This window comes from Carcharhinus amblyrhynchos, unplaced genomic scaffold, assembly GCF_965287045.1.
Source record: "Carcharhinus amblyrhynchos unplaced genomic scaffold, sCarAmb.v2.hapA chromosome_122, whole genome shotgun sequence".
NCBI lineage: Eukaryota > Metazoa > Chordata > Chondrichthyes > Carcharhiniformes > Carcharhinidae > Carcharhinus > Carcharhinus amblyrhynchos.
Window position 1 is genome coordinate 384,236 of NW_027649862.1, and position 27,788 is coordinate 412,023.

Consider the following 27,788-nt stretch of genomic DNA (forward strand, 5'->3'; position numbering starts at 1 on the left):
TATATTCACTGGAGTTTAGAAGGGTGAGAGGGGATCTTGGAGAAAAGTTATAAAATTCACACAGGGTTAGATAGGGTGGATTCAGAAAGAATGTTTCCGATGGTAGGGGAGTTAGAACTAGAATCGTAGAATTCCTACAGTGCAGGAGGCCATTCAGCCCATCAAGTCTGCACCGACCACAATCCCATCCAGGCCCTATCCCTGTAACCTCACGTATTCACCCTGCCAGTCCCCCTGACACTAAGGATCGCTTTAGCATGGCCAATCCACCCTAACCTGCTCATCTTTGGACACTAAGGGGCAATTTAGCACGGCCAATCCACCCTAACCTACACATCATTGGACACTAAGGGGACAATTTAGCATGGCCAATCCACCCTAACCTACACATCTTTGGACACTAAGGGACAATTTAGCACGGCCAATCCACCTAACCTACACATCTTTGGACACTAAGGGACAATTTAGCATGGCCAATACCCCTAACCAACACATCTTTGGACGCTAAGGGACAATTTAGCATGGCCAATACCCCTAACCAACACATCTTTGGATACTGAAGGACAATTTAGCATGGCCAATCCACCCTAACCTGCTCATCTTTGGACACTAAGGGGCAATTTAGCACAGCCAATCCACTTAACTTGCATATCTTCAGAGTGGGAGGAAACCTATGCAGACACGGGGGGAACGTAGCACACAGTGACCCAAAGCTGGAACTGAACCCATGTCCCTGGTGCCATGAGGCAGCAATACAAACCACTGTGCCACAGGGCTCGATTCCGAGTTTTGATGTGCAGGTTAGATGGATTGGCAGTGCTAAATTGCCCCTTAGTCTAGGTTAGATGAATTAGCCATTCGATTCCGAGTTTTGATGTGCAGGTTAGATGGATTGGCAGTGCTAAATTGCCCCTTAGTGTAGGTTAGATGAATTAGCCATGGGAAGTGTGTGGGGTTAGGGAGAGAGGGCCTGGTTAAGATACTGTCAGAGGGTCAGTGCAGACTCAATGGGCTGAATGGCCTCCTCCTGCACACAGGAGCTCTATAAGAACCTAACAGAGGGGCTGAAAGTCTGGACAAGTGTTAAAAAGCAGTGCTGAAAAGGTGGAGAAAGCAGGAACCTTGAGTAAGTCTAATTTATTTCTGATATAAAGGGCACAGATAACGGGAAAGCGAAGCCGTTGGTTACGAATAATTCTCGACTGATATCTCCCGGATCTGACTGACTCTCTCAGCGCTCCAGAGATTGCTGGACTGCAGCGGTGACGATAAGGTGGCAATGAAAAAGACTGTCTCGATCTTATCGCGGCCTGCCCAGCTGCTTACTCATGGTGGTCCAGTCACAGGCAGAGAGAGAGATGCATCAACCTGCCGCCACGCTGAGTTAAAGATTCGCTCAGACATTCTCCCCGTGTCTCAGCGGGGACAGTTAATTTCCTGCTCAGCTGACAAACCACACAATGTCATCGACTGAAAGAAAATCTGGCAGCTGTTACCACGGTGACGCAAGGGCAATTTTACCTCCTGGATCTCGAGCCATTTGCCAATCCTCCCCCACCCCCTCTCAGTCCTTTCCGCGCAATTCCACCGCCTCCCCGCCCCACCCCCTGCCAAAAAGCTTCGATCTCTCCACTCGAGCCAACCCCCAACAAGTTCACTGGCATTTGCCTAGCGCCGACAGAGGGGCCAAGGGTCAAGGCACACAGCAGCCTGACTCCCGGGCCAGGGGAAGGAGGGGAGGGGTGAGGAGGACGACGGCCGGAAGGGGAAGAGGAGGCCGGGGGGTGTCGCCAAGACGGACGGGGAAGCGGGTGGGGGCGGGCGACACAAGGGGTGGTTGAGGGGGGGAACGACACAAGGGGTGGTGGGGGGTGGGGTGGGGGGGGGGGGAGAAGGGGAGCGAAGGCGAGGATGGGGAAGCACGAGATGGCACAAAAAGCTAACTGGCCCACAGAAGCATCCCATCCGCAGCAGATGGGCCGCTGTTTGGGGAGTGGGGCAATTCCTCCAGCCGCGGGGAAATCTGAAACAGTGACCGAGGTACTTTGTGAAGAAGGGTCACCCGGAACACTAACTCCGGTTTCTCACTCCCCAGACGTTCCCAGCGATTCCCAGCATCCGCTGTCCATGGGGCGTGGGCCGAATATCAATCAGGGCAGCGGGCGAGGGCCTGGCCCCCTCTTCACAGGCACACAGAGGCCTCGATCGCTCAGCTGGACCACGAGCCTCACCAACACGTCTCAGCCCCAACGGCAGTGCAGCACTCCCTCAGCACCGCACAGCGGGTTCGGCCTGGGGTAAGGGACACAGTTCCCCCCCCCCCCGAGTGGGCTGGAGCAGGAACGCGGCCAAGCTGTCACTTACTGCTTCTCCCGCGCTCACTCAGAAACTCTGGCAGCTCAATAATAATAAAACAGGGAGTGAGGGGGGGGGGAGACTTACTCAAGATGTTGAGAACAGAATCCTTGCGAAACATGACCAGGTTCCCCATCATGATGTGACAGACCAGCTCCTGAAGCTGCAACAGAAACAAACAACGCCTTTCATTTAATGTTACGACCCAAGCTTGATTTCATCCCTGACTGTCACATGTATTGGGATACAGTGAAAAGTATTGCACATCGGTGGCACAGTGGTTAGTACTGCTGTCCCATAGCGCCAGGGACCCGGGTTCCATTCCTGGCTTGGGTCACTGTCTGTGTTGACTCTGTATGTTCCCCCCGTGTCTGCGTGGGTTTCCTCCCCACAATCCAAAAGACGGGCCGGTTAAGGTGCTAAATTCTCCCTCAGTGTACCCGAACAGGCACCAGAGCAAAAGTGAACGTGGGACTCACTGCCATGGGGGGAGAATGTGGGACTCGCTCGGAGGGGTGGGTGGTGGAGAATATGGAACTTGCTCCCATGTGGGGGAGAATGCAGGACTCACTGCCACAGGGGGAGAATGTGGGGCTCGCTCCAACAGTGAGGGGAGTGGGGGAGACCAAATGCCCTGTATCTCTGCTGTCGACTGGAGATAAAACTTGTCTAACAGTGGAACTGAGGCTGTGAGGGTTAGAGTGAGAGCTGCAGTATAACTGAGTGACGAATGGTGAGGTCCGAATACACGGCGGCTAGAATTGACAATATCCAGGAGCCAGCACTGATCCGTTCCTCAAATAATTCTGAGATTGACAACTGGCACGTAAATTTTTACTCATGTCGTACGAACATCTGAATTCGGATCAGGCCATTCGGCCCCTGGAGCCCTGCTCGCTCCCCCATTCACTAAGACCATGGTGCATCTGATTGTTGAAGTTTATTTATTAGTGTCACAAGTCGGCTTACATTAACACTGCAATGAAGTCACTGTGAAAATCCCCCAGTCGCCACACTCCGGCGCCTGTTTGGATTACACTGAGGGAGAATTCAGCACGGCCAATGCACCCTAACCAGTACGTCTTCCAGACTGTGGGAGGAAAATGGAGCACCCGGAGGAAACCCACACATTCACGGGGAGAACGTGTAGACTCCGTGCAGACAGTGAGCCAAGCCGGGAATCAAACCCGGGTCCCTGGCGCTGAGATGCTGTAACTTCAACCCCATATTCCCACTGACCTCAGGTAACCTTTTCCCCACCCCCCCCAAAAATCGAGAATCTATTGCGCTCTGCCTTACAAATATTCAAACACTCTCTGCTCCCACCCCCTTCTGGGGGAGAGAGTTGCTTCCAAGTTAGTTTCCAGCCAGTTCACAAAACTGTTCAAATTCAAGGCTTTTCAAAAGACTTTTCAAGACTTTACATCCTGAAAGCAAAAGTGCAAAGAATTTTAATGCATCCCCTTCAGTTAGGTCAGTATTTACCACATTATTGTACTAGACAAACTCATTTGGAGGAGGGGTTGTTGATATGATTCCAGCTCATTGCTGGTTTCTGGGATTTACTCAGCTATCGCTCTGGGAACCTCGCTGAGTGGGTCAGTGACAAACACGACACACACTATTGGAGGGGGGTGAGACGGAGGGAGGCTAGGAGTTGCACAGTCTTACGTTCCTTGATCCATAGAATGCCAGAAAGAGGCCATTCGGCCCATCAGGGGTTTGCCCTATCCCTGTAACCCCCCCACATTTCCCATGGTTAATCCACTAACTTTGGACACTAAGGGGCAATTTAGCATGGCCAATCCACCTAACCTACACATCTTTGGACACGAAGGGACAATTTAGAATGGCCATTCCACCTAACCTACACATCTTTGGACACGAAGGGACAATTTAGAATGGCCATTCCACCTAACTGACACATGTGGGCGGCACAGTAGCACAGTGATTAGCACTGCTGCTTCACAGCTGCAGGGACCTGGGTTCGATTCCCAGCTTGGGTCACTGTTTGTGTGGAGTTTGCACATTCTCCCCACGTCTGCATGGGTTTCCTCCGGGTGCTCTGGTTTCCTCCCACAGTCCAAAGATGTGCGGGTTAGGGTGCATTGACCAGGCTAAAATTGCTCCTCAATATCCTGAAATGCATAGGTTAGAGGGATTAGTGGGCAAATGTATAGGGATATGGGGATAGAGCCGAGGTGGGATTGTGGTCGGTGCAGACTTGATGGGCCAAATGGCCTCTTTCTGCACTGTTAGGGTATTTATGATTTCTATGATCTTTGGGAGGAAACCAGAGCACCCGGAGGAATCCCACGCAGACACGGGGAGAACGTGCAGACTCCGCACAGACAGTGACCCGAGCCGGGAATCTAACCCGGGTCCCTGGCGCTGAGAGGCAGCAGTGCAAACCCACTGTGCCGGCCTGCGGTTACGATCAGCAACACTGGGGCTGAACAGAGAGAGAGGCCGCAACTGAGGCAGGGTGCGTTTTCCTGCGACAAAGCAGGATTTCCAAGCCGCAGCCTGTGACGGAGAAGGCTGCGTTTGCATCGAACGCTTGCGGCAGAGGTGGGTTAATGAAAGGAGGACGGGCAGAGAAGGGGATTTTAAAGCAGAAAATCTGAGCTGTTTCTCAGAGAGAAATAACAGCCCACCTCTGCCCTCGCCAGCTATCAAGCAGCTAATTAAGTATTTTATAGCGTGGCACTGTGCCCTCACTCATTGCTATGCAGACGGATCTGACAGGTTTGCCGAGCTGAGCTCTGTGGTATTTGCATTTAACCCCTTCAGCGCCTCTCAGCATCCAATGCAAATTAGAGAAGCCAAGGAAAATCCAGACGGGCAGCAGTGCTCCTCAAATCTGTATCTAAGGAAAGATGTGCCGGCCTTGGAAAGGGTCCAGAGGAGGTTCACAAGAATGATCCCTGGAATGAAGAGCTTGTCGTATGAGGAACGGGTTGAGGACTCTGGGTCTGTACTTGGAGTTTAGAAGGATGAGGGGGGGATCTTATTGAAACTTACAGGATACTGCGAGGCCCTGGATAGAGTGGACGTGGAGAGGACGTTTCCACGACCAGAAGGATGTGGAGGCTTTGGAGAGGGCACAGGAAAGATTTACCAGGATGCTGCCTGGTACGGAGGGCATTAGCTATGAGAAGAGGTTGGAGAAACTTGGTTTGTTCTCACTGGAACGATGGAGGTTGAGGGTTCAGAGATCATACAACCCGACAGTGCAGAAAGAGGCCCTTTGGCCCATTGAGTCTGCATCGACCACAATCCCACCCAGGCCCGACCCTCATATCCCTACATGTTATACCCACAAATCCCTCTAACCTACACATCCCTGGACACTAAGGGGCAATTTCTTAGCGTGGCCAATCAACCTGGCCTGATAGAAGTCTCCAAAATTATGAGAGACGTGGACAGAGTGGATGGTCAGAAGCTTTTCCCCATGGTGGAGGAGTCAATTACTAGGGGGCACAGGTTTAAGGTGAGAGGGGTAAGGTTTAAAGGAGATGTACAAGGCAGATTTTTTTTTTACACAAGAACTTGAGCAAAGCAGCAGTCTCTGAGCAAATAGAAAGACCCACACCCGCTCCCCCAAAGCAGCAATGAGATAAGAGTAAACACTTGCCAGTCACCTCGCTGGGGGAAGAAATATTAAACAGCTCACCAAAGAATTCTGTGGGATCTTTCACATTGAGCTGTCAGGGCAGGTCAGGACATCAGCTCAAGGTCCCATTGTCGAGGCATCGCATCACTCCAGGTTACAGGTGGGGACAGGTCTGTCGCTGTATAACACTGGGGTACAGTACTGGTGGGGATGGGTCTGTCGCTGTATAACACTGGGGTACATTCCTAGAGGGGACGGGTCTGTCGCTGTATAACACTGGGGTACAGTACTGGTGGGGACGGGTCTGTCGCTGTGTAACACTGGGGTACAGTACTGGTGGGGACAGGTCTGTCGCTGTATAACACTGGGGTACAGTACTGGTGGGGAGGGGTCTGTCGCTGTATAACACTGGGGTACAGTACTGGTGGGGACGGGTCTGTCGCTGTATAACACTGGGGTACAGTACTAGTGGGGACGGGTCTGTCGCTGTATAACACTGGGGTACAGTACTGGTGGGGACGGGTCTGTCGCTGTATAACACTGGGGTACAGTACTGGTGGGGGACGGGTCTGTCACTGTATAACACTGGAGTTCAGTACTGGTGGGAGACGGGTCTGTCGCTGTATAACACTGGGGTACAGTACTGGTGGGGATGGGTCTGTCGCTGTATAACACTGGGGTACGGTACTGGTGGGGACGGGTCTGTCGCTGTATAACACTGGGGTACGGTACTGGTGGGGGACGGGTCTGTCGCTGTATAACACTGGAGTACATTCCTAGAGGGAATGGGTCTGTCGCTGTATAACACTGGGGTACATTCCTAGAGGGGATGGGTCTGTCGCTGTATAACACTAGGGTACAGTACTGGTGGGGACGGGTCTCTCGCTGTATAACACTGGGGTACAGTACTGGTGGGGAGGGGTCTGTCGCTGTATAACACTGGGGTACAGTACTGGTGGGGAGGGGTCTGTCGCTGTATAACACTGGGGTACAGTACTGGTGGGGACGGGTCTGTCGCTGTATAACACTGGGGTACAGTACTGGTGGGGACGGGTCTGTCGCTGTATAACACTGGGGTACAGTACTGGTGGGGACGGGTCTGTCGCTGTATAACACTGGGGTACAGTACTGGTGGGGACGGGTCTGTCGCTGTATAACACTGGGGTACAGTACTGGTGGGGACGGGTCTGTCGCTGTATAACACTGGGGTACAGTACTGGTGGGGACGGGTCTGTCGCTGTATAACACTGGAGTACAGTACTGGTGGGAGACGGGTCTGTCGCTGTATAACACTGGGGTACATTCCTAGAGGGAATGGGTCTGTCGCTGTATAACACTGGGGTACATTCCTAGAGGGGATGGGTCTGTCGCTGTATAACACTGGGGTACATTCCTAGAGGGGATGGGTCTGTCGCTGTATAACACTGGGGTACAGTACTGGTGGGGACGGGTCTGTCGCTGTATAACACTGGGGTACAGTACTGGTGGGGACGGGTCTGTCGCTGTATAACACTGGGGTACAGTACTGGTGGGGACGGGTCTGTCGCTGTATAACACTGGGGTACAGTACTGGTGGGGACGGGTCTGTCGCTGTATAACACTGGGGTACAGTACTGGTGGGGACGGGTCTGTCGCTGTATAACACTGGGGTACAGTACTGGTGGGGACGGGTCTGTCGCTGTATAACACTGGGGTACAGTACTGGTGGGGACGGGTCTGTCGCTGTATAACACTGGGGTACAGTACTGGTGGGGACGGGTCTGTCACTGTATAACACTGGGGTACAGTACTGGTGGGGACGGGTCTGTCGGATCCCAGTCTCTCCAACTAATGAAGGCATCTTCCCTTCGTCCATCCTATCCAGGCCTCTCAGTATTCTGTAAGTTTCAATGACAAAATTACTTTCCCTGAGGGAGTGGGCAAAAAGAGGGGGTGGGGCTGACGCTTTGGAGACGGGTTTTGCTGTGGGGAAGGAAGAAACAGCGGAACAAACACAACCCCCCTCCGCCCCCCAAGGTCCCCTACCCACGAGGCCCACTGCCCCCCACCCCCCGCAACCCCGAGGCCTGGCCCCCCACCCATGCCATCCTGGGACTGACCTGAGCCGAGTCGATGACAGCTACAATCATGTTGAGGAGTTCGCTGCTTCGCAAAGTCTCATCTGGGAACTGAAGTGGGAGAAGTTTTATCATTATCCGGTCTCTGACTAATCCCTCCTACATTCACACCCCCAGGTTACATTGGAACTCCACTCAGATCAATCAAAGCTCATAAAACACTCCAACTTTGTCTCCGAATATTACCTTCACCTGAAGGTACCAACTCAGTAACAACTGGACAGCCTGGAAATCCTTCCTCTGGGGAGACTGAGGGATGAGCTAGGATGGTCTTCGGGAAGATTACAATCTTCGTTAGGTTTCTGGAGTCAGACAGAGAGAGGGCACGTCCCTGTTCTTTGCTCTCTGCCACTTCTCTTCCGTCTCACGCCCAATTCTTGTTGCCCCATGATGCTTTGTCCTTATACTTCGGCCTGTTGTCTTCTTGTCTCCTTAATATATCATTATTCATCAGTTCTTTTCTTGGGCGGGGTGGTAAAGGGGGGTACCCTCGTGTGGGGGAGGTGAAAATAGTTGGAGCTGGTGGGAGACAGAGGAAATCAGGGTGATGGTCTGGTTGTGCCATATTTTAGATGGTTGCGGGGAGGTGGCTGTCAGGTTCGGTAAGGTTAGGAGCAGAGACGATGTTGACTCTCATTTTGGAGAGAGTTAGGGGAGCCATTAATGTAAGATCATCACGAACAAATCCGATTGGGGATTCAGGAGAAACGTCAGGAGGGAGAACGTGGGACTCGCTCCCGTGGGGAGTGCGGGGGGGGGTGCAGGGAGAACGTGGGACTCGCTCCCGTGGGGAGTGGGGGGTGCAGGGAGAACATGGGACTCGCTCCCGTGGGGAGTGGGGGTGCAGGGAGAATGTGGGACTCGCTCCCGCGGGGAGTGGGGGAGAATGTGAGACTCGCTCCCGCGGGGAGTTGGGCGGGGGGGGGGGGGGGGGGGGTGCAGGGAGAACGTGGGACTCGATCCCACACGGGAGTGGAGCAGAATGCATGACCTGCTTCCGCGCCGAGTGGGGAAGAATTGGGACTCATTCCCATAGGAGGAGTGTCTTTCAGACCTTTGCCTTGCATATGGTGAACAAGCTATGGGGAAATCAGAATCACCGCACTATTCCCAGGCCTTGACCAGTTCTGGTAGCCACCGTATTTATGTGCCGAGTCCAGTTGAGTTTCTGGTCAATGGTAACAGCAAAAATGTTGATAGTGGGGGATTCAGCAATGGTAATACCATTGAATGTCAAAGGGCACTGGTTAGATGGCACAGTGGGTTAAGCACTGCTGCCTCACAGTGCCAGGTTTGATTACCAGCTTGAGTCACTGTGCGGAGTCTGCACGGGTTTCTCCGGGTGTTTTGTTTCCTCCCACAGTCTGAAACACGTGCTGGTTAGGGTGCATTGACCCAAACAGGTGCTGGGGTTGGAGATTAGGGGAATTCCACAGTAACTTCACTGTGGTGTTAATGTAAACCTTACTTATGATGAATAAATAAACTTTAAAAGTTTGTCTTGTATTTCTTGCTGAAATTGCCTACAGCCACTTTCTGAGAGTGTGGCTGGGGTCAGGGAGAGATGGCAGTAACTCATAAGAACTAGGAGCAGGAGGGGGCCATCTGACCCCTCGAGCCTGCTCTGCCATTCAATAAGATCATGGCTGATCTTTTTGTGGACTCAGCTCCACTTACCCACCTGCTCACCATAACCCTTAATTCCTTTACTGTTCAAAAATCTATCTATCCTTGCCTTAAAAACATTCAACGAGGGAGCCTCAACTGGGCAGGGAATTCCACAGATTCACAACCCTTTGTGTGAAGAAGTTCCTCCTCAACTCAGTCCTAAATATGCTTCCCCTTATTTTGAGACCATGGCCCCCAGCTCGAGTCTCACCCACCAGTGGAAACAACTTCCCTGCTTCTATCTTATCTATTCCCTTCATAATCTTGTATGCTTCTATAAGATCTCCCCTCATTCTTCTGAATTCCAATGAGTCTTGCCCCAGTCTACTCAGTCTCTCCTCATAAACCAACCCTCTCAACTCCAGAATCAACCTAGTGAATCTCCTCTGCACCCCCTCCAGTGCCAGTATATCCTTTCTCAAGTAAGGAGACCAAAACTGTACATAATACTCCAGGTGTGGCCTCACCAGCACCTTATACAGCTGCAACATAACCTCGCTGTTTTTAAACTCCATCCCTCTAGCAATGAAGGACAAAATTCCATTTTCCTTCTTCATTACCTGCTGCACAAGGACATCCAGGTCCCTCTGCACAGCAGCATGCTGCAATTTTTTACCATTTAAATTATAGTCCAATGATGTCCCAGCGAGAGCCAACATCCTTACCCAGGGGAGGGAATGGGTACGAGGCCGGAGTGCACTGCAGTCCTGCATTACTCCCTGCATCATCTCGGTGAGATGGGCGCAGTGTTACTCACTGCACAGCCTGGGCAGACTCCACGCCCTCTCAAACCTGCACCAGGCTAATTCAGACTCTCCCCAAGTCCCCCGTCTCACCCACACACACACCACTCCTTCAAACAGGGCCATCACTGAGGCAACCAGCAGGTACAATACAGCTACTGAACAGCAAGGTTTATTGTGCCGCTGTCCCTGGAAAACCAGGTTCCCCTTCCACGGCACGGCGCCCCCTCGGCACCGACCCTCCCCACAGTGCGGCGCCCCCTCGGCACTGACCCTCCCCACAGTGCGGCGCCCCCTCGGCACCGACCCTCCCCACAGTGCAGCGCCCCCTCGGCACCGACCCTCCCCACAGTGCGGTGCCACCTCGGCACCGACCCTCCCCACAGTGCGGTGCCCCCTCAGCACCGACCCTCCCACAGTGCGGCACTCCCTTGGCACCAACGCTCCCACAGTGCGGTGCTCCCTCGGCACCCACCCTCCCTGCAGTGCGGCGCTCCCTCGGCACTGCCCATGGGATTTTTGGCCTGTAATTTGAGTTTGAATCTCTTGACTGGGGGCTTGAGTACACTCAGAGGGGAGACAGTCCCACCCAGCGAAACACAGAATGCAAGCACAGGCCCAGGTGGTGAGTCAGGGTGGCCTTACCGACGTATAGATGGTTGGGGTGAGGTAACAGAGTAACCGGATATCATCCTCCTGACAGGCTTTCATATCCATCATCAGACAGGTGTGAAGATCCCCGAGCTGTGTCGCCTGAGCGAAGGATTCGTACAGCCTCATCTTCCCCGATGCTGCTTTACTGAAAGGAACAAGTGGAGCCATGAAGGAAATGGATGGGATTGGGGAGGTGCTGGGGGTTTGGTTAACACACTTTTCTCGCTGAACGTTCAACAAGCTGCAGAAGCCATAGCATCCATTTGTTAAATTAGTTTCAATCCATTTCACAGTGTGCCCCAGCCCACCGCACGCAACTGTCACCAGCCTCACTGAAAGGCCACAGCAACACGAGGTAGCTATGATAACATGTTACTGTGGAGTGTTTGACAGAGGACAGAGTCAAGGGAGCTTTACTCTGTATCTAACCCTGTGCTGTACCTGTCCTGGGAGTGTTTGATGGGGGGACAGTGTAGAGGGAGCTTTACTCTGTATCTAACCCCGTGCTGTACCTGTCCTGGGAGTGTTTGATGGGGGGACCGTGTAGAGGGAGCTGATACGAACTCCTACCTCGCTCGCAGGTAGTAGAGGAGGTGGTAACCGATCTTGGGCTGCTTCTGGTATAACTCAGATAACAGCTCCAGGAGCAATGAGAAGCTGCTGTTATCTTCTTGCATCTGACACAAGTTCCTGTAAATAAGAGAAATGACGGAATATTCACTGCATCACTCGTGTGACTTTTCAGAGTTAAACAGCATCTCACAGTTCCCGACTCTCTGACTCTGACAAGGGAAAGAGCAGCAAATACATGTGGTACAAATCACAGAATAGAATCATATAATCCCTACAGTGCAGGAGGCAGCCATTCGGCCCATCGAGTCTGTACCAGCCACAAACCCATCCCAAAGCTCTATCTCCACAACCCCACACATTTACCCCACTAATCCCACCAACCAACACATTTTTGGACACTAAGGGGCAATTTAGCATGGTCAATCCACCTAACGCGCACATCTTTGGGCAGTGGGAGGAAACCCACACAGACACGGGGGAGAACGTGCAGACTCCACGCAGACAGTGATCCAAGCCGGGAATCGAACCCGGGTCCCTGGTGCTGGGGCAGCAGTGCTAACCCACTGTGCTGCCTAACAGGTCGAAAGCTTCAACTTTTTAGGTGTCCAGATCACCAACAATCTGCCCTGGCTCCCCCCATGCCGACACTATAGTTAAGAAAGCCCCACCAATGCCTCTACTATCTCAGACGACGAAGGAAATTTGGCATGTCCGCTATGGCTCACACCAACTTTTACAGATGCCCCATAGAAAGCATTCTTTCTGGTTGTATCACAGCTTGGTCTGGGCTCCTGCTCTGCCCAAGACTGCAAGGAACTACAAAAGGGCAGTGAATGTAGCCCAATCCATCACACAAACCAGTCTCCCATCCATTGACTCTGTCTACACTTCCCACTGCCTCGGGGAAAAGCAGCCGGCATAATCAAGGACCCCGCTGCGCGTGCCCCCCCCAGCACCCCGGACATTCTCTCTTCCACCTTCTTCCGTCAGGAAAATGATACAAAAGTCTGAGGTCACGTACCGACCGACTCAAGAACAGCTTCTTCGCTGCTGCTGTCAGACTTTTGAATGGACCTACCTCGCATTAAGTTGATCCTTCTCTATACCCTAACTATGGCTGTAACATAGAACATTACAGCGTGGTACAGGCCCTTGATGTTGTGCCGACCTGTAAAACCAATCTAAAGCCCATCTAACCCACACGATTCCATTATCATCCATATGTTTACCCAATGACCATTTAAATGCCTTTAATGTTGGCGAGTCCACTACTGTTGCAGGCAGGGCATTCATCGCCCTTACAACTGAGTAAAGAACCTACCTCTGACACCTATCCGATATCACCCCTCAATTTAAAGCTATGTCCCCTTGTGCTCGCCATCTCTGAGGAAAAAGGCTCTCACTGTCCACCCTCTCAACATTCTGCACCTGCTCCTTTCCTTCTCTATGAAGGGTATGCTTTGTGTAGTGTGTAAGAAACAATACTTTTCACCGTATGTTAATACACTTGACAAAAATAAATCAAATGTCAGGAGCGCTTCCACACATTATTGTTCTATGCCAGGGTCCTTCTGCAATCATTGCTGCGTACCAGTCCTGGAACTACCACCCTCTGCACCCCCCACAAACCGGCACCATGGATATACTGCACTGCACCAACTCTGTGGCTCAAAAGTTGACCACCACCAATCCCTCCCACACGCTGAGACACAGACAATAAATCTCATGGATTCCACTGTTCAATGGTTAAAGCGAACGGGAGGGTTCAATTCGCTCTGGAGTTTGTGGTTAGGACTTAGCTGACTGCTGTAAGTCTATTGGTAAATTAAAGAATGCAGACAAAGTGCAAACAGGGCAGCATGGTGGGTTCGCACCGCTGCCTCTCAGCGCCAGGGACCCGGGTTCGATTCCCGGCTTGGGTCCCTGTCTGTGTGGAGTTTGCATGTTCTCCCCGTGTCTGCGTGGGTTTCCTCAGGTGCTTCGGTTTCCTCCCACAGTCTGAAAGACGTGCTGGTTAGGATGCATTGGCCGTGCTATATTCTCCCTCAGTGTACCTGAACAGGTGCCAGCGTGTGGCGATTGGGGAAATTTCACACTAACTTCATTGCAATGTTAATGTAAGCCCACTTGTGACACTAATAAAGCCTTCACAGAATACATAGGGGAGAAGGCACAGAGTGAATAGAAGATGGCACAGTGGGTTAGCACTGCTGCCTCACGGCGCCAGGGACCCGGGTTTGATTCCCAGCTTGGGTCACTGTCTGTGTGGAGTCTGCACATTCTCCCCACGTCTGCATGGGTTTCCTCCAGGTGCTCCGGTTTCCTCCCACAGTCCAAAGATGTGTAGGTTAGGGGTATTGGCCATGCTAAATTCATGCATGCACGTGTCGAGAACAATTTGAGAACAAGTTCCAGTTTCTTTCGACTTTCCGCCCCAGAGACTCGGACTCTGAGATCCAGTTTTGTGATCCTGGTTTATACTTCATTGCCTCAGATACGTTCTTCTGCAGGCGCGGCAAGCAGCCAGTCATTGAGGCGAGCAGTGGGGTCTGCAACCTACAGCTGTCGAGCCGCATGAATGGAGACGTCCGAGGCCCAAAGGGGAAGGTTGCAGCCTGGACAGAGGGGAGCCAGGTTCCTGGGACCCTGCAGCGCACAGCGATGCAGATGAAGTAGGGGTTATGGATGATATGATGTCCACGCGAGCTGCAGATACCACTCCTTAACCTACCTGAACGTAACATAAAGGGGTTTCCCCACCGACTCTTCCAGTGATCTGCAAAACATCCAGTTAACAGGCTGTACGTCAATCAACTGTGCATCTAAAGAGGAAAGCTTCAACAAGTTGTAACATGCATCATCACATGAAGAAACAAGAGGAGATATTAGGGACTGCCAGCAAGAAGCTCACTCAGAGATGTCAGTTTAAAAACGTGTGGGCGCCGCACCGCGGGCAGGGTCGGCGCCGAGGGGGTGCCGCACCGCGGGCAGGGTCGGCGCCGAGGGGGTGCCGCACCGCGGGCAGGGTCGGCGCCGAGGGGGCGCCGCACTGTGGGGAAGGTCAGCGCCGAGGGAGCGCCACACTGTGGGGAGGGTCAGCGCTGAAGGCCCGACCATGAGGGGAGGGGGTGGCGGGCACTGGCCGCAAGAGGGAAGGGTCATTCCCCAGCTGCTGCAAGGCTGGTCAGCTGGTTCTGTACATCTGCTGGTCATGGAGTGAATCCTATTCATTATCCTCTCGATTTCCTGCTCATTCCCAGTCACTGTTCCCAGGCATTCCGTCACCTGGCAGCTTGGCAGTGGTGGATATTGCAGCCCAGGATAAATACCCGACGCTCCCGTCATTACTCACTCCTCTGTGATGTCCTCTGGAAGGACCTCGCCCCGGAAGTGTCCCTTGAACAGTTCGACAAGGCAGGACGCCAACGTCACCATCAGTTCCATATCAAAATCATCCTGCTCGGCCAGCGCGGGGGGAGAGAGCGGGGGAAGAAACGGAGAGGGTGGGAGGAGAAAGAATACAATAAATCACTCAGATCACATCAGGTGGTTTGGTTCACAGTGCAATTCGATTCCTATTGTTATTCAGATGGCACAGAACAGCAGCATGGTGGCACAGTGGTTCGCACAGCGCTAGGAACCCGGCCTGCATGAGTGCGTGAATCTGTACGTTCTCCCTGTGTCTGCATGGGTTTCCCCCCACAATCCGAAAGATGTGTAGGTTAGGATGGATTGGCCACGCTAAATTGTCCCTTAGTGTCCCAAGATGTGCGCGTTGGGGGATTGGTATTTGATTTGATTTATTATTGTCACATGTATTGGGATACAGTGAAAAGTATTGTTTCTTGGACGCTATACAGACAAAGCATACCGTTCACGGAGAAGGAAAGGAGAGACTGCAGAATGTAAGGTTACAGTCATAGCTAGGATGTAGAGAAAGATCAACTTAATGCGAGGTAGGTCCATTCAGAAGTCTGATGGCAGTAAACCACCTAACCTGCACATCTTTTGGACACTAGGGGGCAATTTAGCACGGCCAATCCACTGAATCTGCACATCTTTGGAGTGTGGGAGGAAACTGGAGCACCCGGAGGAAACCCACGCAGACACAGGGAGAATGTGCAGACTCCACACAGACAGTGACCCGAGCTGGGAATTGAACCCGGGTCCCTGGCGCTGTGAGGCAGCAGCACTAACCCACTGTGCCACCCTGCCTGCCCCCAACACGACACGCAAAGTGGTTGGGGGGGGGGGGGGCCACTGCTGTAGCATCGGAAACACAGCAGCCACTCTGTACACTGCAAGATCCCAGAAACCTGATAAAGTTTTTTTTTTTTACATACCGACGCTGACTGCCTGACCCAGGAGAAATTCCACTGCTCGTCTTCAAGCCAGCACCACAGTGTCTCCCTGAGATGGCAGACTGGACCTGGGTTAAAAGCGTACAGGAGGCGGCAGGGTGACACAGCACCGACCGTCTCACTGCACTAGGGTTCCACGCTGCATTCCCAGCTTGGGTCACTGTCTGTGTGGAGTCTGCACGTTCTCCCCGTGCCTGCATGGGTTTCCTCTGGGTGCTCTGGTTTCCTCCCACAGTCCGAAAGACGTGCGGGTTAGGGCGCATTGGCCGTGCTAAATTCTCCCTCAGCGTAACCCAAACAGGCGCCGGAGTGTGGCGACTAGGGGATTTTCACAGTAACTTCATTGCAGTGTTAATGTAAGCCTTGTGACCCGAATAAATCGACTTAAATTTGCCAACCTTCAGCAGTGCGGACCCACCCCGGGAGAAACCTTCTGCTGAAGTTTGCTTTATTGCTGTTCTACTCGTTTCAACATGTGACCAGCCTTGTAGATTGGTTTTATTTTACCCATAACCGGACAGCAGCCCACCACAGTTGCCTTGCGAGCGCCAAGAGCGGGGGGGAATGTTAAGAAGGTGTATCAGCCCCGCAGTAATGTGAGCAGGACTCTGGAGTGGGAGTTGAACCTGCTACATCAGAGAGGCGAAGGAGTGTGCTACCCATTCTGACACAGCCGCCCCCACCACCCCACCTCCCCAGCCTTCTCCCTCGCACAATGCAATCTACATTTCAGTGTGTGTCAAAGGCTCCCCTCGTTGACGTCTAACTGGGACGGACTGATGCAAAGAAACACTCTCCATCAACAGAAGGCTTTCATGTGCGACAGATTAAGCCCTCCACAGTTAATTAGTTCCTGGCGAGTGGAGACAGTAGGACTAGGGGGCACAGCCTCAAGATAAAGGGGGGGCGGTTCAGAACGGAGTTGAGGAGGAACTTCTTCACTCAAAGGGTGGTGAATCTCTGGAATTCTCTGCCCGTTGAAGTGGTGGAGGCTGCCTCGCTAAATATTTTTAAGAAGCGGGTTGATGGGTTTTTGATAAGAGAGGGGATTAAGGGTTATGGGGAGAGGGCGGGAAAGTGGAACTGAGCCACGACAGATCAGCCATGATCTTATTGAATGGCGGGGCAGGCTCGAAGGGCCGGGTGGCCTACTCCTGCTCCTATTTCTTATGTTCTTATGAGACTGCCGCCCCTTGTTGGAACGTGACCAGTGATAACATTGGATCTGCTGCAGCGTGTGGCCAACGGTAACACTGGCACCTCCCTCTGTGACTGGATCCTGAAATTCCGAACTCACCACATCACAATCTGTAAGGACAGGCAACAACACCTCCTCCACGATCATCCTCAACACACGGTGCCCCACAAGGCTGTGTTCTCAGCCCCCTTCCATACTCCTTATACACCTCTGACTGTGTGGCCAAATTTCCCTCCAATTCGATTTTCAAGTGACACCACCGTAGTGGATCCGATCTCAAACAATGACGAGACAGAGTACAGGAATGAGGTAGAGAATCTGGTGAACTGGTGCGGCGACAATAATCTCTCCCTCAATGTCAACAAGACGAAGGAGATAGACATCGACTTCAGGAAGCGTAAAAGGAGAACATGCCCCTGTCTACATCAATGGGGACAAAGTAGAAAGGGTCGAGAGCTTCAAGTTTTTAGGTATCCAGATCAATAACAACCTGTCCTGGTCCCCCCCATGCCGACACTATAGTTAAGAAAGCCCCACCAACACCTCTACTTTCTCAGAAGACTAAGGAAATTTACTGCCTCTGACAGCTCGTTCCAGACACTCACCACCCTGTGTGTGAAAAAGTTGCCCCTCAGGATCCTTGTGTATCTCTCCCTTCTCACCTTAAACCTAAGCCCTCTAGTTTTAGGCTCCCCTACCTTTGGGAAAAGATATTGACTATCTCGTTGATCTGTGCCCCTCATTATTTTATAGACCTCTATAAGATCACCCTTCAGCCTCCCAAGCTCCAGAGAAAAAAGTCCCAGTCTATCCAGCCTCTCCTTATAACTCAAACCATCAAGTCCCGGTAGCATCCGAGTAAATCGCTTCTGCACTCTTTCTAGTTTAATAATATCCTTTCTATGATGGGGTAATGTAAGTAGTTTACATTAACATTGCAATGAAGCTGCTGTGAAAATGCCCTGGTCACCATATTCAGGTACAGTGAGGGAGAATTTAGCACGGCCAATGCACCCTAACCAGCACATCTTTCAGACTGTGGGAGGAAACGCATGCAGACACAGGGAGAATGTGCAGACTCCACACAGACAGTGACCCGAGCTGGGAATCGAACCCGGGTCCCTGGCACTGTGAGGCAGCAGTGCTGACCCGCTGTGCCACCGTGATACAGTGACTGGAAACTCTCCAACAAGCTCTGAGACTAGATGGGAGATAGTAGTATTCTGACACACCAGCGATCACTTACCTCCAATATCATATCCACAATTTCCTGCATCAGTTCGCACTGAACCTCTGTGTCACTGGGAGGGAGAAAGAGAAGCACAGATATAACCACAAGCACTCTTGTCGGAGGCTGCACAACAGAAGACCCCTGTACTAAATACAGTTCTCCAAAACCCTACCCCAGCCCCAGGGATTTAGATTCTCCACCCCCAGGAATACCTGCGCTCATCTTCTTGAGGGTGACAAGCCTGTCCTTGGCAGCATTTAACAAAATAAACTGTGCACGTCACGTCAGAACCAGCGGCCCCTGGCTCTACAGAGTAACTTGTTTTGCTTTTTAGACTCTCCTGAAAACTCATGGGCTAAAAACTCCTTGTGCAGGACACTGCCCTCCAGCACTGGATCCGATAACCGCATCAGGCTATTCGCCCGTGGGTGCGTCACACCAGAGTCCTCCGATGCAGCCTGGCCTGGCATCGGCAAGTGTGATGTGGAGCTGGGAGACTGATCCCCACCACTTCTCCCCCGGATCGCTGCCCCTCCAATCTCCTGCTCTCAGGCATTCTAACCGCAACCAAGGTTCAACCCACGCCCCCTCCTGGGGGGGTGATCAGGCAGCCCAGCACAGACTTCGGGAGGAGGATGGGGTGGAATAACACACATACACACAGGTCCTGACAGAACGCCCTTTAAGACAAACTATCTTGAGAAACCCAACGGCTAACTTAAGGCTCCTTCTGTTGCGCAGCGCAACCTGGCCTGGAATCTAACCAAGAAACCCAGTATGGATATTTAGGAAAATGATAAGTACGCAGGAGTGTACTGCAGACTGGGGTCTAATTACAGATGGAGGGGGGGGCAAGCACAACATGGACTATCTGGCACAGCAAGATCCCAGAAATGGTGCCAGAAGCAGAATTCCCTCCGTTCCCAAACCCTGGCTGATATTTTCCTCTCCCCGACTGCAGGGACCGATTGCTGAGTTATTACTGGGTGGGTGAGTGCCACTCCGTCCGGAGTCTGTCTTTTTTTTGTTATTCATTTGTGGGACATGGGTGTCACTGGCTGGGCCAGTATTTATTACCCATCCCTCGGTGTCCTTGGAGCAGTGGAGACACAACCACGTTGCTGTGTGGCTCTGGAGTCACATGTAGGCCAGACCGGGGTAAGGACAGCAGATTTCCTTCCCTAAAGGGAACCAGATGGGTTTTTCCGACAATGGGTCATCAGTAGATTCTTAATTCCAGATTTTTAAAAAAAATTGAATTCAAATTCCACCATCTGCTGTGGTGGGATTCGAACCCAAGTCCCCCAGAACATCAGCTGAGTTTCTGGATTAACAGCCTGGCGATAATACCACTGGGCCATCGCCTTCCCTGGGTGTGCGATTATTCCAGCAGGCCTGTCGCTCCCACACCACTCCGTGTCCTGATGTTGTGACCTGTTATTACAAGGCTGGGGGCATCCCTCCTTTTTGAAGAGTGGAGGGGGGGGTGTGCAGGCTGGAGTTTTTGAGGGGGGGGCAGGATTGGGATTTCACAGGCATCAGATTAATCATACAAAAAGAAACAAGACCACTGGAATGGCAATAAAAGTTGCTTACGTGCGGTAGTTGTCATGGTCCTCCGCTCTGTCGGGAGGGAAGGGCGAAGAGGGGGGAGGGGGTGGTGGTGGGGTGGGTGCGGGGAGGAGAAAAAAATTAGGCGTCACCATCCAAGCCAACACACCAGGGGATGCCAGCTTCACCCTGGCATCAACAAATCTGCAACACTCTGCCTGCCTCCACCCCAACATCTTAAGCCTAACGCCGTCTCCTGTTGGTGGGGGGTGGGGGTGGGGGTGGTCTCTCAGGTTCTTCCTGTGCCCTGACCAACATGCAGGGGCAGTAAAGCTCGCCGCTGACTGGGGTGTCCAAGACGCTGAGCATCCAAGCCATTCCCTTGCAAACACGTTTGTGCTTTCTGCGGTTGGGAGGGAGGGGGGAGCTTTCGAAGGGGCACAGCGAGGCAGAGAAAAAACGGTTTGCACTGGAAGGAATGTCAGGAGCCAGGACACACAGGTTTAAGGCTGAAGTGAAGATCATTTCCCCCACACCCCGAAAGGCTTAGCTGCATTGTCCATGATAAATTCTCCCCCACTTTTACCCGAACAGGCACCAGAGTGGGGTGACTAGGGGATTTTCACAGTAACTTCATTGAGGTGTTAACGCAAGCCTTACTTGTGACACTAATAAATAAACTTAAAATTCTCCTCAGTGTTACCCGAACAGGCACCTGAGTGTGACAACTTCATTGTAGTGTTAATGTAAGCTTTACTTGTGACATTAATAAATAAACTTACAAACTTAAAAATTCTCCTCAGTATACCTGAATAGGAGTGTGGTGACTAGGAGATTTTCAGTGACTTCATTGTAGCGTTAATCTATGCCTTACTTGTGACACTAATAAATACACTTAAGCTTACTTGTGACGAATAAATAAACTTTAACTTTAGTTGACACAATCTGCAGCGTACTATCCCTAAGGTCGATAGAAATAGGTTCAATTGTAACTTACGGGAGAGGAACTGGGAAAATACTTGCAAGGGAGAAAGCGAACAGGGTACTGGGACTAACTGAATAGTTCCTTCAAAGTTCAAGTTAAGTTTACTAGTACCACCAGTAAGTTTACATTAACACTGCAATGAAGTTACTGTGAAAATTCCCCTAGTCGCCACACTCCTGTTCGGGTACAGTCAGAGAAAATTTAGCATGGCTGATGCACCCTAACCAGCACGTCTCTCGGACCGTGGGAGGAAACCGGAACACCCAGAGGAAACCCATGCAGACATGGGGAGAACGTGCAGACTCCACACAGGCAGTGACCCAAGCCGGGAATCAAACCCCAGTCCCTGGTGCTGTGAGGCAGCAGTGCTAACCCACTGTGCCAGAGCCCACGAAGGTAGAATAGGTACAGGTGCTCTGAGCAAACCAGTGTTTAATGTGGTCACACTGCCACGGAGAACTGTGGCATCCAAGTTCCTATAGTGAACTGGCAAAGGCGCTTGGATTTCAACGGAACTGTGTTCTGTGACTTGAGTGAGCATTAAATTCGGGTTGGGTTTACTCCAACAGTGATTACACGTCAAAAATAAAAGTGCTTCACTGGCTGTTAATGATTCTGAGATGTCCAGAGGATGTGCAAGGCACTATGGAAAGGCAGACAGTTTTGTCTTTGTAAACTTCAGCTGCTCTGCCTCTGAAAGCAGTAACTCTCACCAGGCACTAATGGCTAACAGGTGACTGGTTGTTGTACCAGGACACAGGGTGGGGTGGGGGCACCTGACTGGCAGTGGGCCCCCAGGGCCAAGCCAGAGGCCGCTTTCCCATTACTGGTCATCAGACCGCCCGTCACTGGAGGCAGCAGCAGCTAGGGTCTGGTTTCCGAGCTGACCACCCTTCCCCACCCCACCGTTCCCCCACCCCCTCCACCAGTCATAGCAACATCTCCACAACTGGGCCGTGGCGGCTGAACGACAGACGGGCAAGATACCAAGAACTGAACACGGTAAAAAGAACATCACAACCTCAACACAAACAAGGGGGGCGAAAAGATAGAATTTTTTTGTTCATTTGTGGGACGTGGACGTCTCTGGCTGGGCCAGCATTTATTGCCCATCCCTAGCTGCCCCTTGAGAAGGTGGTGGTGAGCTGCCTTCTTGAATCGCTGCAGTCCACATGCTGTTATGGAGGGAATTCCAGGATTTTGACCCAGTGACTGTGAAGGAACGGCCGATAGATTTCCAAGTGAGGATGGTGAGTGGCTCGGAGGGGAGGTGTTCCCCATGTATCTGCTGCCCCTTGTCCTTCTCCATGGAAGCGGTCGCAAGTTTGGACGGTGCTGTTTAAGGATCTTTGGTGAATTGCTGCAGTGCATCTTGTAGATGGTACACACTGCTGCTACTGAGCGTCGGTGGTGGATGTGGTCCCAATCAAACAGGACTGCTTTGTCCTGGAGCTTATCGAGTGTTGTTGGGAGCTGCACCCATCGAGGTAAGTGGGGAATATTCCATCACACTCCTGACTTGTGTCCTTGCAGATGGTGGACAGGCTTTGTGGGGGGTCAGGAGGGGACTTACTTTCTGCAGGATTCCCAGCCTCTGACCTGCTTGTGTTGTTGTAGTGTTTATGTGGTGATGTAGATGAGAATTCAGCCTCTGGGACAGCACCGAGGGTGGGGGACATTTCAGCGTCGTGAAAATGAAACGAGGCCTCGCGTCTCCTTACCTTCCTTTCTGAATAAGCAGCACCTTTTCTTTCAACGCCTCATCTAATTGGTCCAGGTAGGGCGTGATGTCAACAGGCTCCTCAATGACAGCCTCTTTGATTGGATGAAACCGAAACTCGCGCTTTTTCCCTGGAAGGAAGGAGACAGAGAGGTTCGGAATCAAACCCGGGTCGCAAAATAAAACCTGCCGGCGGAAGGCAGCCGTCAACCTCGGATCTGATCGGATCCCGGTCTGATATTCCCCAATGTACACCACTGCTCCGTGGTGGGTCCATCCTATCACTCGGACAGGATATATCCCAGGGTATGAGGACTATCTGCCTTGTCTGCGAGGGGCACAGATCAGCTAGATAGTCAGTATCTTTTCCCAAAGGTAGGGGAGCCTAAAACTAGAGGGCAGAGGTTTAAGGTGAGAGGGGAGAGATACAAAAGGGTCCAGAGGGACAATTTTTTCACAGAGGGTGGTGAGTGCCTGGAACAAACTGCCAGAGGTGGTAGTAGAGGCGAGTACAATTCTGTCTTTTGAAAAGCGTTTAGACAGTTACATGAGTAAAATGGGTATGGGCCAATTGAGGGCAATTGGAATTAGCTTCGGGATTTAAACAACAACGGCATGGACAAGTTGGGCCGAAGGGACTGTTTCCATGCCGTAAACCTCTATGACTTCAGGCAGTTTGTAAGAGATGATTCAGTAAGTCACCTGTGTACCTTTAAGACAGAAACACAGAAGACAGGAGGAGGAGGAGGAGGAGGCCATTCAGCCCTTCGAACCTGCTCCACCCTTCATCACCGTCATGGCTGATCATCCAACTCAATAGCCTAATCCTGCTTTCTCCCCATAACCTTTGATCCCGTTCACCCCAAGTGCGATATCCAGCTGCCTCCTGAATACATTCAATGTTTTGGCATCAACTCCTTCCTGTGGGAACGAATTCCACAGGCTCACCGGGTGAAGAAATGTCTCCTCACCTCCATCCCAAATGATCAACCCTGAATCCTCAGACTGTGACCCCCTGGTTCTGGACTCCCCCCACCATCGGGAACATCCTCCCTGCATCTACCCTGTCTAGTCCTGTTAGAATTTTATAAATCTCTATCAGATCCCCCCTCATTCGTCTGAACTCCAGTGAAAACAATCCTAACCTGGTCAATCTCTCCTCATACATCAGTCTCGCCATCCCCGGAATCAGCCTGGTAAACCTTCACTGCACTCCCTCGAGAGCAAGAACATCCTTCCTCAGAAAAGGAGACCAAAACTGTACATAATACTCCAGGTGTGGCCTCACCAAGGCCCCTGTATAATTGTAACAACACATCCCTGCTCCTGTACTCCAAACCTCTCGCTACGAAGACCAACCTGCCATTTGTCTTCTTTACTGGCTGCTGGTCCTGCATGCTTACCTTCAGTGACTAGTATACAAGGACACCCAGGACCCTCTGCACACTCCCCTCTCCCCATTTAAGAAAAGGCTTTTTTTTTTAAATCATGCAGCTGACAGCCTCAGTGATGTCACTGAGAGCGAAGCTAAGCTGTGGCAGTCAGCCGATAGAAGCTTTTCCCTTTTACTTCTGTTTGGGGAGTGTGAAGGAAGCAGTTTAGCAGCAAGCTCGGAAGCAGTCACTCTCTCTCTCTCTGTTCTCCTCTTGGTTTGGTTCTCAAAGTATTATCTGTTAGCTGAAGGAGGGGTTTATTACCATCCTGCTTTAAAGAAGCTGTGTTATGGGAAACAGATTCAACTACAACCTCTTCTAGTTTCTTCACAAGGGATTTTCAACCCAGGAGGCTGGATTCCTGCAACAAGTGGGCATTAAACTATGCTGTATTGTGTTTATTTGGAGGGCTTTGTGCATTGGATGTTGGCTTTGGTTGGAACACTTGAGAAATTTCCTTAAACGTTATAAGACCATAAGAGCAGAATTAGGCCACTCGGCCCAACGAGTCTGCTCCGCCATTCAATCATGGCTGATATTTTTCTCATCCTCATTCTCCTGCCTTTTCCCCATAACCCCTGATCCCCTTATTAATCAAGAACCTATCTATCTCTGTCTTAAAGACATTCAATGACCTGGCCTCCACAGCCTTCTGAGGAAAGAGTTTCACAGATTCCCCACTCTCTGGCTGATGGAAGTCCTCCTCATCTCTGTTTTAAAGGATCGTCCCTTTAGCCTGAGGTTGTGCCCTCTGGTTCTGGTTTTCCGACTGGTAGAAACGTCCTCTCCACGTCCACTCTATCCAGGGCCTCGCAGTATCCTGTAAGTTTCAATAAGATACCCCCCTCCATCCTTCTAAACTCCATCGACTACAGACCAGAGACCTCAACCCGTTCCTCATCCGACAAGCTCTTCATTCCAGGGATCATTCTTGTGAACCTCCTCTGGACCCTTTCCAAGGCCAGCACATCCTTCCAAAACTGCTCACAATTCTCCAAATGGGGTCTGACCAGAGCCTTACACAGCCTCAGAAGTCCATCCCTGCTCTTGTATTCTAGCCCTCTCGATATGAATGCTAACATTGCATTTGCCTTCCTAACTGCTGACTGAACCTGCACGTTAACCTTAAGAGAATCTTGAACAATGATTCCCAAGTCCCTTTGTGCTTCAGACAGAAGGTGGTGGATAAGAGAATGTCCGGGGTGCATGGGATCCTTAATTATGCTAGCGGCTTTTCCCGAGGCAGTGGGAAGCGTAGACAGAGTCAATAGATAGGAATCTGGTTTGCGTGATGGATTGGGCGACGTTCATGACCCTTTGTAGTTTCTTGCAGTCTTTAAGGAAAAGGAAAGGATAGTGTGCTAAGATTGCAGCCAATTCTCACTCAGCAAGCTCTCACAAGCAGTGCTGCACCTAAACTGTATAAAAAAGCAGCAAGTTCTGGAAAACTCAGCAGGTCTGGCAGCACCTGAGGAGAGAGAAACTGAGTGAACGATTTCAGTCCAAAGCACTATCCTATTGTACTCAAAACAGTGGCACAGTGGGTTAGCACTGCTGCCTCACATCGCCAGCGACCCAACTTCTATTCCCGGCCTCGGATCATTGTCTGTGTGGAGTCTGCAATGTTCTCTCCACCATGTCTGCGTGGGTTTCCTCCGGGTGCTCTCCTACAGTCTGTAAGACACGCTGATTAGGTAGACTGGCCGGGCTAAATTGCCCCTCAGTGTCCAAGATACGCAGGTTAGGTGGATTGGCCGTGCTAAATTGCCCCTTAGTGTCCAAAGATGTGCAGGTTAGGTGGATTGGCCATGCCAGGATCTTATGCTGAACACCACAGGCACTTAACTGATGTAACAGTCTCCTATGCGGCACCTTGTCAAAGATCTTCTGGAAATCTGCTCGTCTGCTCGTTCTCCTTTATCTAACTTCCTTGTTACTTCCTCAAAGGTACACTATCATGATTGTTGTGTTTCTTGTTTGTAACTGTTAAAAGTTCTTGCTAAGTGTCTTACAGAACACGTTAACAATATTCTTAATTAAACTCTGCTTTTGATAAAAGCTTCTCGTGAGTCAGGTGATTCACACACCTGGGTGAAGCCTCTCATGCTCATTCTGGCCAAATTCAACATCAAACATTACAGGTCAGGTCAGGCCAGCTTCATAGAACACCTTGGAGTATCCGGCCTGCCTTGTAACAGTAAGCATGACTATAGTCTGGTTGGCACCTGACTGGTCTGCTGGACAATTCTTCCAATATTCCATTGAAAAGAATAGTTGCATTTGAAGTTTTTCACTTCACATTTGTCACAAGGTGCAACTAATCTCCAAAATCTACACAATCCAATACAGGAGAGTGATCGTTATTCCACACACAATCCCCACGGCGTAGGAGGTGGCTATTCGGCCCATCAAGTCTTCACTGACAACAATCTCACCCAGGCCGTATCCTCATAATCCAACGGGGACAACTCCCAATACTAAGGGGTAATTTAGCACGGCCAATCCACCGAACCTACACATCTTTGGACACCAAGTGGCAATTTACCATGGCCAATCCACTTAAGCTGCACATCTTTCGAGCGTGGATGGAAACCGGAGCCCCAGGTTTGATTGTTGCAAAAGTCCCTCTGGTTTACTAATGGGCGGCACGGTGGTATAGTGGTTAGCAGCGTCTCACAGCGCCAGGGATCCGGATTCAATTCCTGGCTTGGGTCACTGTCTGTGCAGAGTCTGCGTGGGTTTCCTCCGGGTGCTCCAGTTTCCTCCCACAGTCTGAAAGACGTGCTGGTGAGGGTGGATTGGCCATGCTAAATTCTCCCTCAGTGTAGCCTGAACAGGCGCCGGAGTGTGGCGACTGGGGGATTTCACAGTAACTTCATTGCGGTGTTAATGCAAGTCTACTTGTGATACTTATAATTAAATTACAAGGTAGCATAACAGCAGTGATGTTTGTCAGTGTTGGAGCTGGCTTGAGGGGTGAAACAGGGTTGGGGTCAGGGTTCCTGCTGCTCCCATTTCTCTTCATCAGGTTTGGGTAATGAGCTTGCGAGATGAAGCTTGACAGTGGTAACGTGGCCTGGAGAGTTCCCCAGACTCATCTCTGCTGGAACCCCAGGGAAGGCTCCATGCTGGAGCTCCCGTCATGCTCACCTTTATTGCTCAGTTCCTCCTCATCGTCGCTGAAGGCAGCGTCCGCGTTGTCGTAGCAATTCTCCTCCCGTTCTTTATCAGTCACATGATTCTCCATATCGATGGTGACAGATTCTTCACTTTTAACTGGCAAGGAAAGTAAAGCCTTTTCTTAAAAGATCATTTCTAACCAGGAGAGAGGGCAGAACACGATCAGTGCGCAGGCCCTGTGCTCGAGCCACCAGCCACAGAGCAAACTTCCTTCAGCGCTGAGATAAATCAGCAAACCCCCCACCAACTCTGAGCTCCACAGGATAGGGCAGGTGCGCGCGCACGAGGGGGCTGCGCGCTCATGTAGCCACCTATGTCAGTGTGTGCCCTCAAGAGCGGGGCTGGTACAGGAGCGGAGAGGGAGGCACGAGCGTGTGGGTGTGAGAGTCGGGGATGGGGGCTA

General features: G+C 51.5%; 1 protein-coding gene across 3 annotated transcripts in view; it reads right to left on the reverse strand.

Moving 5' to 3' along the window:
* Nucleotides 1-27,788, reverse strand: part of ints3 (integrator complex subunit 3) — a 254,467-nt gene that overhangs the window by 188,367 nt on the left and 38,312 nt on the right. For 2 of the 3 annotated variants that reach the window (XM_080183026.1, XM_080183025.1), the window contains exons 15-24: nucleotides 27,356-27,481; nucleotides 22,774-22,903; nucleotides 20,113-20,139; nucleotides 18,532-18,586; nucleotides 15,079-15,182; nucleotides 14,458-14,502; nucleotides 11,724-11,843; nucleotides 11,145-11,298; nucleotides 8,071-8,139; nucleotides 2,443-2,518 (exon numbers count right to left, since the gene is read on the reverse strand). In XM_080183026.1, the coding sequence (XP_080039152.1) occupies nucleotides 2,443-2,518; nucleotides 8,071-8,139; nucleotides 11,145-11,298; nucleotides 11,724-11,843; nucleotides 14,458-14,502; nucleotides 15,079-15,182; nucleotides 18,532-18,586; nucleotides 20,113-20,139; nucleotides 22,774-22,903; nucleotides 27,356-27,481 (906 nt within the window). The remainder of the gene's footprint in view (nucleotides 1-2,442; nucleotides 2,519-8,070; nucleotides 8,140-11,144; nucleotides 11,299-11,723; nucleotides 11,844-14,457; nucleotides 14,503-15,078; nucleotides 15,183-18,531; nucleotides 18,587-20,112; nucleotides 20,140-22,773; nucleotides 22,904-27,355; nucleotides 27,482-27,788) is intronic. The other variant, XM_080183027.1, reaches the window with a different exon arrangement.